Source organism: Lucilia cuprina, chromosome 6, assembly GCF_022045245.1.
Source record: "Lucilia cuprina isolate Lc7/37 chromosome 6, ASM2204524v1, whole genome shotgun sequence".
Classification (NCBI taxonomy): Eukaryota; Metazoa; Arthropoda; class Insecta; order Diptera; family Calliphoridae; genus Lucilia; species Lucilia cuprina.
The window spans coordinates 44,736,451-44,748,470 of record NC_060954.1 but is presented as its reverse complement, the minus strand read 5'-3'; the positions used below and the strand labels follow the sequence as shown (position 1 = coordinate 44,748,470).

Below are 12,020 nucleotides of genomic sequence, written 5' to 3'. Positions count from 1 at the left end.
GAACATCATGTGACAAATTTAATAGAATTATCTCGAAAATTGTCACCTGTAGCTTCAGATATATGAGAGCTAGATGAAATAATGGACCGATCTTAACCATTTTCGTTAGGCTTTTTCCCTGGACAATAGAAGGTTATGAATTAAATTTCATTAAATTATCCTGAAAATTGCAACCTGTAGTATGATTGCAAAGCTTACATGGACAGATAGACAGACGGATGGAGGGACAGACGGACGGACGGATGGACAGACGTACAGCCAGACCAACATATCTTAATCGACCTTAAAGTATACCGATCAACTCAAAATCACTTTCTGAGTCAAAGCGTCCGTCTATCCGGATGGAAAGATATTTTCTTTATTTGAACCAAATGTGTTTTTTTTTTGGTACAGGAATTAGGCCTTTTTGTTGAAAACGGTCCATTAATTCACTTAACCTTCATACAGCAGGGTGCTACGTGAACTATTTTTCTATCCCATTCCCAAAAATATTGCAAGTTTACTAATTTCTCTCTATCGATGAAAATCTTGATTTATCTAACAGTTTACAAGATATATGAAATTTTGTATTTAATTCATATATGGGCAATTCCATACGATTGTATGTGACATTCGCACGCCTTCAAAGTGGTATAGATTTTGTAAAATTAGGAGTACTTGGAAAACAATTTTGTTCCACTTAAAGAATACTATATTTAGAAAAGGAATCATTCCATTCGGAACCTTGTTTTCCAAAATATAGATTAAAATATGACGATATCATACGTGACAAAAAACGGAAGTGCTTTAAAAGTACATATACATTTTTACGAAAATCTGCAAATTCAGTAGGTGTGTCTTATTTGTTTTAATTTCTTTCACTATGGAACATATTTTTTATTAGCAATCCATAATTTTTTAATAAAAACATGTATAAATGTGTAGTCGGACATTACCGACTATATGATACCCTACACCAGTCAGTATGTTAAAAAAGTGGATAATTGTTTCTTCTTTAACCGTATTGTAGAAGATTTTTACTTATTTTTGAAAAAAAAGAGATTTTCTACAAGAGGGCTCATAAGGGAGTAACGGTAAATATGGGCGTATCCTTTTTAATTTTGGTAGAGGAATTTACGACCACCTCAAAGTTATTTATGTAGATTTTAATTGTTTTATTAGAAATTATAAGTGAATTTTGACCAACAACACATTTTCTGAAGGGGAGTTTGTATGGGGGCTAGAGTCAAATGAGGCCCGATCACCATAAAAATTAGAAGTGTCACTTATAGAACTAAGTTTTGCAGATTTTTGTTGACATAATAGAACAATTAATGTAATTATGAACGTAGAGGCCCGATTTGGGGGGTACGGTTGTATGGGGGCTAGGCGAAATAATGGACCGATTTCAACCATTTTAAATAGCGTTCGTCCTTGAACTAAGAAAAGAGTTCCAAATTTCATCAAATTAACTTTAAAATTGTGACCTGTAGCATGAGCACAAGGTTTACATGGACACACAGACAGACAGACATGCAGACGGACGGACAGACGGACGGACAGACGGACGTAGCTAAATCGACTCAAAATGTGATTCTGAGCCGATTGGTATACTTTAAGGGTCTAGAACCTATATTTTTGGGTGCTACAAACATCAGCACAAACGCATAATATCCTCCCCACCATAGTGATGTAGGGTATAAAAAAATATAATTTTTTAATGAACATTTTTAAATATCGTATGTGACACATTGTATGTGACAGATTTTTCTCCTGTTTTTTTAGGTTATAAAATATATATTTTGGAAATACATACACACACTTCAAAAGGAGTAGAAAAGTGCAGTCGGACATGGCCGACTGCACAATTTATAAATAAAAATTAAAAACTGGAGTTATATGGCGATTTGGGTCATATATAAACCAATCCTCGTAAAATTCTAAGCTGTGATTTTAATTCATATAAAACTTATTTCTAATAAATTTTATCATAATACTAGTGATTAGAGGTGAATTACGGACGTTTAAGTGTTTTTCTTAAAATAAACTTTGAATGGAACTAGGATGAGGTCCAATCGGCATAAATGTTTCGGCTTATAAAGATCTTAGATCTTTTAGGAAGGGATAGTACTATAATTAAAAGAATGATATTTTCGGGTCCGTTTGTATGGCGGCGAGGTAAAAAAATAGACCGATTTTAAAAATGTTTAACAGTCTTTGTCTTTGGTGCTACAAAAGATCATATACCAAATGTAATTATTTTCAAAATTACAGAAGTTATAGGGGTTTTATTTTTTCAGTCGTGGTTTAGCTTTTCATGGAATTGCCCATATGTGGTGCTACGCCCCCAAGACCCAAATGGAAGTTCGCCCATTATACTCCAAATGTTTAGATGTATGTTAAAGTTCTTCAAGTTTCTCAGATATACAAATTTTTATATTTTAATTTATATTGAGGCTCCAACTTCCATCAGGTGAAAGTCCGTCCTTTCTTCTTTATATGAATATTTATGTTCTTAGTGCAAAATTTGATGAATTTAGTTTTAATATTTTACCAGATAAACGAATTTTTGAGTTTAATTAATATAAGAGGTGCCGCTCCCCTCATGGGTAGTCCGCCAATTTATTACCCAAAATGTTTAAATGAATGCTAAAGTTATTTATGCAAAATTTTAAGATTCTAACTGTAAAAGTTTCCAACGAAATCGATTTTTTGTATTTAATTTATATGGGAGGTGCCACGCCCCCTAATGCTAGTCCGTCTACTTTTAGTTTTAAATAATCACATTGATACTAAAGTGGATCCGACAAAATTCAAGGACTCTTACTGTTCTGTATATGATCTGAAATATACAGATTTTATATTTTCTTAATGTGTATTAATAAAAAAACTTAATTAATTTTGACAATTTAAAAAAAAGATATATTTTATTAAAACAGAAAAACAAAAAAAAAATATATATTTTTTATGGCCACGAAAACTATGGCAGAATTACTAAAGCGTGTGCCACCAAATCAAATGAAACAGTTCGAAGCATTTCGCGCAAAAACGTTAGAATATAACAAGTAAAGTATACATGATAGTTAACATAAGCACATCTAACTAAATAGTGCCCTTTTATACACACACACAGTAGAGTTAATCAATATCCCGACAAGTTACCCACTATTGATTGGGAATACTATCGCAATAACGTTCAAGAAGGTAAAATCAAAATGGTAGAACAATTTCAAATTAAATACGAAGAACTTAAACATGTTTTCTCTTCGCGACACAAAGTCCTGGATCATGCCAAATACTATGTGGAGTTAAAGAAATTAACGGCTCATGTTCAGGAAGAGGTAAACAAATTTATTGAGGACTCAATAAATCGTATAAGAATATATGAAGATGAAATGAGACGTATTAAGGCTTTACGATATGAAAATATGACACTAGAACAATTTATTGAGGAACGTGAAGATATTGCAAAATTTATACCGGGACAAGGTAAAGCTCTATTCTGGCCTCATAACGCAGAAGAGCAACTTCAGGAAGCTATGAAGTTGAATGTAAAAGATGGTGGTGATAAATCAAAAGAAAATCCAGAAATATAAAATAATCTAGGTTGATCGTTAGTTGTTGATATTGATGCTAAATACATATATTTTTATATAAGCTAATTATTTCGCCTGAAGTTTTCTACGCTATAAAATATCCTAAAAACGGTTAAAATGTGTACTTACATAACCACTTACTTTTTAATGGTTTTCGTCTGCTTTATTATTAAGTACTCTTTTAAAGACTTACTTATCAGATTCTTCTTTTCGAGTTTTGTCCTTTTTAATTGATCGTGTGATTTTAACAGTTAAAAAAATATATATAAAAGAAATAGTTTTCTGCATCATTACTTGACGCACAATTAATTAAAAAGGAAATGCTGTCGTGAATGACAAGAAGCCCAGGGTGTTACTGTGCAACTTGATTCGAAAGAAAACTTTGAAAACTTTTTCTTTTGAATTCAAATACAGAGTATCCCCCCGGGTACGTATCCTATGTAAGCCATTTGTTGGTGCGTAAAATAAAACAACTTTTTGACTTTTGTAAGTATTAATTTAAGTATTTATTTGTAAACGATAATGGGTAAATTATTATCCCTATGTGAGCCATTTTCAGAATTACTTTCTGAGTCGATTTAGCTATGTCCGTCTGTCCTTCCATCCGTCTTTCCATCTGTCTGTGTGTCCATGTTAAGCTGTGATCGCCTTTTTCAAGATTATTTAATGAAATTTGGCGCATTTATTGGTTCAAATTGGTTTATAATTTTGTCCAGCCCCAATACAACCGTAAACAATAGGAATAGGGCTTTTGGGCTCATAATTACGTTAACTAACTAACTAACTAACTAACTAACTAACTAACTAACTAACTAACTAACTAACTAACTAACTAAATGACTTACTTATATATACATACAGCCTCGTCTCGCCTAAGAAATGAAACAACGTATGTTGGCTTTAGTTTTATTCCTTTCAATTTTTCTTAAGTCATCCTCATGTACATAGTTTTTTTAACTTTTCCGCACTGACCAAAAACGGCGATACCGCCCCATCCATGGGGTAAATGCGCCAAGGGGATGGGGCAGATTTGTCATTAGTAAAATAAGAGAAAAAATTGCAAAAATAAAAACTTATTTTGCTGTTTTATACCTTAATTGATTAAACAATGTATAATAAATCAGATATTCATTGTTTATTTCACAAAACTTAACAAAAAAATAAAACAAATTATTACTGATTTTTTCTATATTTTAAACAAATTTTGTTCTACATCACAAGCATTACATATATTTGGCGCATGTGCCCCACGGGCTGTTCTGGGGTTTAGTTTCATTTTTTTCGGGCTTTAAATTATATTATCGAACATTTTATTATGTCTTATTGTTCACTATTATTGACACTCTAATACGATTACTCGGTTTTCAAGTTATTTGCATTGACAGATGTGCCCCTATGGCGCATCATCCCCCTTCTACCCTACTGCTGCAAATTTGAATATAGCTTCCACTTGCTGTGTCGACTAATGACTCTTTCCTAGGCTGGACTACAGACTCGACACCGGTCTCAGCTACAGACAAGACTACGGCTGGTATATAGCTCCACTACAGTTTCGATTGTAGTTTTGACTATGACTATGACTATGACTATACTAAATATACGACTATAAATATATAAATTATAAATTTCATTATAGATTCGTGTTAACTAGACATTATTTCAATTAATTTTGAGGTTTGAAATAGTATTTTTTAATATATTGTTTAATCAATAATAAATAATTAATTCCTCTATGCATCTATAAGTGCATCAGTGTATCAGTTAGTTAGTTTGAAAGGAAGATGCACATATATACATCAAATTCGAAGAAATACACCTAGGCTTCTGTCGGGCCTGTTGTGCACTCCTTAAGCATTGCGTCAGGTGGGAATCGAACCTACCACCTTCGATCTACCAGACTAGAACACTAACCACTAACCTACCGGAGGCCACTTCCACACCTTTGGTGAAAAAAATATTAATGTTGGTCCGTAGGTGCTGATTTAAAATACATGTCAATTTACCCCTTTGTTAAAGCTACCTATTAGTTATTTTACTCTTTAGATATCTATTTCTTTAAATTACGAACATAAATATTATATATGATAAAATTTGATTCTTACATATGTACTTCATGTAATTTTGAAATTATTTACATTTAAAGTTCGTAAGATAAATTTTGCGAAAAAAATTTTAACACTTTCGATTGTTAAATTAATTTGGTACTATTATAAACATACTCTTGTTTTTACCAGTTAAATATATAAATTTTATTTTTATCGTAAGTTTATCAGTAAATTAAAAAAGCAAATGAGAAACACTAAAAATAAAAACATAAATGTTGAAAGAAAAAAAAGAAATGCAAAAGTAAAAGGAATTAAAAAAACCTAGGTAATGTTAACCTACATTTTAAATATGGTGGTTTTGTATATTTTGTAAACATTCACATTTTCGAATACATAATTATATAACCCAACAAACATTATGGGTTAAAATTATAAACGTTTGGACAAAACTCATTAGTTAATGTTTCTAAGAAATATTTAAAGTTTTACTGCCTTATTCATAACAATTTATCAAAGGTTTATAGAACAAAATTGGTTTAAAAAATTGTCTTATAAACCTTTGATAAATTGTTATAAATAAGTGCTTAAATGTTTCTAAGAAATCTTTACATGATTTTCAGAAGTGAATATCAAAATACTAGGGGATAATCGGTATTAAGAGAGCAAATATATTTGCTAAAAAGGGATATTGAGGAAGTGAACCTCAATCTCCCTTAAACTGATGTTTGATATCAATCAGAACATTAGTATGTAAGTTAAGAGCTATGTGTAAGTCCCCAACTACTTACACAAAATTACTTATTTACATTCATATGTAAATATATACTTATGTATATACGTTTATTTATGTATGTGTAAACTCATATTTGTACTTTATATTAAGTGTTATATTTAAGTACTTATGTAATCGTATATACATACATAACTACATATATATATACATATGTAGGCGAGAAAAAAAACCAAACAAACATACAACATTTACACAGAAACCTACAAATCAAACGAGAAAAAGATATCGAAACATATTCATTTATAGAATATTATCTGCCCTAAAATATATAGTGAAAATATGCAGATTAGTTGCCTTTAAGCTTAAGTTCAAAACAACGGTTTTTTTTCTACAATAAATTTTCAATAAAATACCAACAAAATAAAATAATGTACAAGAAAAAAGCGCAATAAAAAGAACAAAAGGATGTAGAAAAATATACATACAAATGTTTAAGTAGTGGATATATTCATATGTGTATGAATATACATATGTATGTAGTTAGATTTTACAGTTTCGTATACAGAGTGACTATAATAATATCGTACATACCTTTGCATATAATTCTACATGAAAAAGGATAAATAATTTAAAAAATTTTAAAAGTCATATCCTATCCTGAATTAAAATAGAACATGAAACAATCCTTTTGTACTTTTCATATCATTTACACTATTGCTTTGAATATTCTTCCCATAAAACTGTTTTGTATTCATATGTAGGATACATACATATATGTTTATATGGATGAACATTGAAAACTTTTACTAATTTCTACTTTTTTCTCTCTTGTTGTTCCAAATAAAAAAGGCAACAAAAATTACACAAAATTCGGTTAAAATTCACATACACACTTTCTGTTAAAAAAAAAACAAAGTTCAGCAACACCCTTGCCTCCTACATATGAATCCATAAGAATATAAAACAAATTTTCGCAAAAAAATATGTACTGAATATGTATATCAGTTGGATGGTATAATTATGTAAATTTTTTATTTTTCTGTTGGGAGAATTTTTTTTTTTAATTTAATTTTTGTGTAAAATATTTAAAATTATTGGAAAATTTGTGTTTAAGCTATGCATTTGAGTGAATACTTGCAAAATGTTGAGGAAAATTGAGCTGTTGATAAAAATTTAAGGAAAATTCAATTTTTGTACACGTTTTGTATTATTTAAAGCATTTAATTGGTTTTATTTGCACTTTTTATTGAATTGCGCGCTAGCAATAATTGTTTATACGGAAAACATCTGTAAGCATTTTTTGTTTTTCTAACTAACTAACTAAATAACTAACTAACTAACCAACTAACTAACTAACTAACTAACTAACTAACTAACTAACTAACTAACTAACTAACTAACTAACTAACTAACTAACTAACTAACTAACTAACTATACTAACTAACTGAACAAGTCTTCAGATCATATAACAGAGATAGAATTTGTCGCGAACTTCGAGGCACTAATCGATGATAGAATATCATGTTCAAGAGGTACATGCAAACCTATTAATGCAATAATTCTCCAAAGGCAAGCCCTTCATATAGAATTCAGACCATTCGGAAATAATCGGTAACGAAAAGGGAAAGAACTTTAAAAGGTTAACCTGACGAATCCAAACCGTTCAACGAAACGAAGGATGAGTTAGAAATATAAAGAGATATAGTCACTTGAAATAACGAAACGATGGATAGAACTGCAAAGATTCATATCTATCTATCTATCTATCTATCTATCTATCATACCGAGGCATCCATAACGTAAAATTGTGTTAAAATTTCGCTAGCTTAATTTACTAAAATAGTTGTCTTGTATAAAATTGTCAGCCTGCAATTATATAAATATAGGATTCACATTAAAAACTGTATTGTACTATGCCTTCTTTTAATAATATGTAAAAAGAAAAAACCAACATTTACAACAAACAACATATTGTACTTTTTATCACTTTTTTGTTAACAGACAATCGATGAAAATCACTTCATCAGTTTTGTAAAAAAAAAATAATAATAAACTGTCGCAGCAAACGAAAAGGGCTTATAATGTAATTTTATTTACAAAAATTTGAATAAAAATTTACACACAAAAGCGATTGTGAAGCCTTTTTAGCTTATTGTTAATAAATGTTCTTTTTTATGTTTTATTTGTAAGTGAAAGGTGGATCGTATAGAATAGGTGTTTAGATAATTTAGAGATAAGCAATGGAAGGACGGAGTGTTAAAAGTTGTGGATTATCTTAAGCATTTAGACCCTCTATATATTTACGTAATTTCTTAGAGCTGCTTACTATGTTAAGGCGGTCAATATTGTTAATTGGATTATTAGAAAATCGTTTTAAACTTAAAAAATACAAGATTTATTGTCACAGAATATTAATTATGCTTGCTTGTGGTATTCGTAGCAAATTTAATTTTCTTTTGTTCTTAGTAAAGTCAATATAAAAATGCTTTTTTGACCAACGTGTTGGTTTGAAAACTCTTAGTAAAAATCCACTAAAAAAAACTATTTCTTAATTTTAAGTTGTACATAGTTTTTCTTTGAATAAAGTTTTATCCATAATTTTCATATGCTGCCATACGACTACTTTGCTTTATAATTTAAATGACAAATCCTTTTGCTTTATCTTTAATATTTTTCTGCTTTTTATTTTTTGGGGAGAAAACTCTTTCCTTTTTAATTTCATTTTAAGGTTGAGGCAATCAGTTTTTAACCACTCATAAATTTCATACTGGTAACTGTAATTTATGTTCTGTAAAAGAAATAAAACTAATTGCAAACGTCAGTAAGAAAAGTTTTCTTACTTAAGGCTATGTAAAATACGTTAAAGATACTTAAATATATTTAGTTTAAGCAAAAAGAAACTTTGCCATTTAAAGTTTGAAAACAAAGATTGTTTTTTTTTTTTTGCAAGCTACGACCATTGCCACTACCAATGGATTAAGTATTTTATTGGCAATATTACCCTCACCCAACTAAAAATTATTGTTCGTATTACACAAGATTTGTAATAAGTATATTGTTTATGGGTGTAAATGAGAGTTTGAGTTTTTTGAAATCTACTTTGTTTGTGAGTTTCTTTAGAAGTAAATAAATTATTGAATTAATGTAAATTTAAATATTATAATAATTATTAAATTAATAGACTTTATATAGACTATACGTATGCAAAATATTTTAACATTAATTTAACACTCATACGCTCCAGGGTGTCATAATTTGTTTTCTGTCATTCATACACAGTATAGTATTTTTGTTAAGATTTCAGTTTATAACATTCATTTTGATTATAAATATTCTACATTTTAATTTTCTATTGTCTATGATATGTTTTGTTGTATTTTCAAATATTTTATATTTTGCATTGTTTTCAAACATAGATTTATGTGAATTTTAAGTGTCTCCCTTGAAGCTGCAATTTCTTGAACTTGGCATTCGTCTTTACAAATATTAAACAATAACATTCATATGGCAAATGCTGAATTCAATGCCAACAAAATGCATATTATTCACAAAATTTATTAAGGAAATAATAAACATTTATTTTTGTTTTTTTTTCGTATGTATTTAACGAAGCATTAAAATAAAATACTTCTACTAGTTTTATGGCAAATTGATATTTTTGAATAAAATATTTTTAAATATTAATAGAGAATTCGGGTACAGAACACAGAACGCTTATATATACGAAAGACAATTTAAGGATGTTTTTTTTTTTTTTTTTTTTTTTTAAATTTAGTTATTATAAAGCGTTTTTAAGATTTCGCACTAAAAGAAAAACTCATATTTTGGGTCCTTAAATGAATCAAACCTGTTTTGTTCTCTCTCTCTTCCAGAGGGAGCATTCTGTATTAATCGAATCAAATAGTAGTCGGTGCATACTCTGTGTGGGGGTTTAGCCCATCCTTTCGAATCGAAATACTATGTATTTAACATACAAGTTTTAATTTGTATACCCTTTACCTAAGTGAGAAGGGTATGACTGTCGAGAGTTTTAACGTGAGCACGTGCCTTGACGGCCTTATCTCAAGGTAGTTTTATTCATCCACTATGTAGACTTGAGAACGATCTACCATCGCCCTTTATTCTTCAATGAAGAACTCTGATGGCATTTTCTTTTTCATTTTCATTGGTTTTGACCGGTCCATGTACAAGTACTTTGCTGGAGTACTCGAACTATCTAATCACTGACCATTGGATGGCCTCTGTTGATTCGCAACAGCACCTATAGACGTAACCGAAGTACGATCCATCAATAAGCCGAGTACATTGTTCTTACTCACAGGGATACACTGTGGTATATCTGTAATGAACAGAGTATACTCTGAACATATCTGGACAAGGATGGAAAATTCAATGATTTTATATGTATATGATACCTTTCATCCCTCATCATTCAACCCAGCACACATCTCATTCATAAGACACACTCATTATGGAGAAAAACATACGACACATTCATTATAGGTAGACGCGTTCAAACCTCACATTCATCCCGTACCATATACAATTAATACCAACTTATTTCCAACGCTTAGTCCCACAGTCACTCCTCTGAGGGGTATCTGTCACCCCACAGCACCGAACTCATCCCGAAATATTGATTTTATCATGCATCAGTTTTTTAACCGCCACTTACTCTCCCCGCGAATTTGGGTTTAAGTCAACCAACTGACCAGCCAGGACATAGTCCTGCGGCAGAGATACAAACCAAAACGGCTCAAATTGGCGGCTGGCCGCCGGTTATATTTTTCAAGCCGCGCCGCCGGCGTCTTCTTTCGGCTCAAAAGCTAAGCCGGCTTAAAAGTAGCCGCTGATAAAGATTGCAATCACACATGTATTTCGGAAAATAAATTTACCAATTTTAACGGAGCTGCTATTATTTTAAATTATTATTGCAAATTGAAAACTGTTGCACACACAATATTGTGCTAATATTAAAATTGTGAAAACTACTATAAATGTTCATCTTTCTGTAGAAAAAAACTTATATAGAGACATGTTTCTATATAGCAGATTATTATACAGAGATTTTTTTATAAAATTAACGCTTATAAGGTTAAGAAAAAGTTTAATTGAGCTGACAATTTAGCCGCCGCCGATATTTCTATAATAAGCCGCCGCCGACCTAAAATGGTTACGCCGCTGCCGCCGATCATTTTGTATCGGCTTGTATCTCTGTCCTGCGGTCAACCGGCCACCCGTAGTACCAGATTATGCGGTGCTCTGATCAGACCACTGTCAATCTGTGCAAGGACTAAGCCAAGTAGTAGACTGTAACTAATTTTTCAGTCCCAGCCAAACACGAGGTATTGGCCACCTCTTTATACCCCGGTATTGCAATAACACCAAGGCGGAGGTCTCGCCAAGGTAACATGCCAGCGGGGGGAACGTGAGAAGGGTATATATAAGTTTGTCATTTCGTTTGTAATTTCTATAATAAAATACGAATATACGTTAAATTTTGTTATTGTATGCTTGTTTACAAAAACAAGGCAGAGCAAGCGTAACAGAGCGAGTGCTGTTGTTATTGGAAACATGAAATTAAGTATGTGGAGCCTGGCTTAAGCTAGAAGCCATAAAAGAGTACTCTTTGGTACTTTTTCGTTTTTCAAAAGGTACTTTTTAAA

The 12,020-nt window shown here is 30.8% G+C and overlaps 1 protein-coding gene across 2 annotated transcripts; it reads left to right on the top strand.

Annotated features, from left to right (window-relative positions):
* The first annotated feature begins 2,890 nt into the window (after window positions 1-2,890).
* LOC111684308 (ATP synthase subunit d, mitochondrial) lies at window positions 2,891-3,641 on the top strand. 2 transcript variants are annotated; one of them, XM_046955144.1, is made up of 2 exons: window positions 2,891-3,044; window positions 3,116-3,641. In XM_046955144.1, the coding sequence occupies exons 1-2, from the start codon at window positions 2,947-2,949 to the stop codon at window positions 3,573-3,575; spliced, it is 558 nt and encodes a 185-aa protein (XP_046811100.1). In that variant the 5' UTR covers window positions 2,891-2,946; the 3' UTR covers window positions 3,576-3,641. The 2 variants fall into 2 exon arrangements, with proteins under 2 accessions (XP_046811100.1, XP_023302216.2); XM_023446448.2 differs by having other exon boundaries at window positions 3,113-3,641.
* Window positions 3,642-12,020: the final 8,379 nt, after the last annotated feature.

Excerpts from the sequence above, each read along its gene's own strand:
- LOC111684308 (XM_023446448.2), top strand. The coding sequence starts at position 2,947 with ATGGCCACGAAAACTATGGCAGAATTACTAAAGCGTGTGCCACCAAAT. Across the intron at positions 3,045-3,112 it reads AAAACGTTAGAATATAACAA|TAGAGTTAATCAATATCCCG; the intron begins GTAAAGTATACA and ends ACACACACACAG.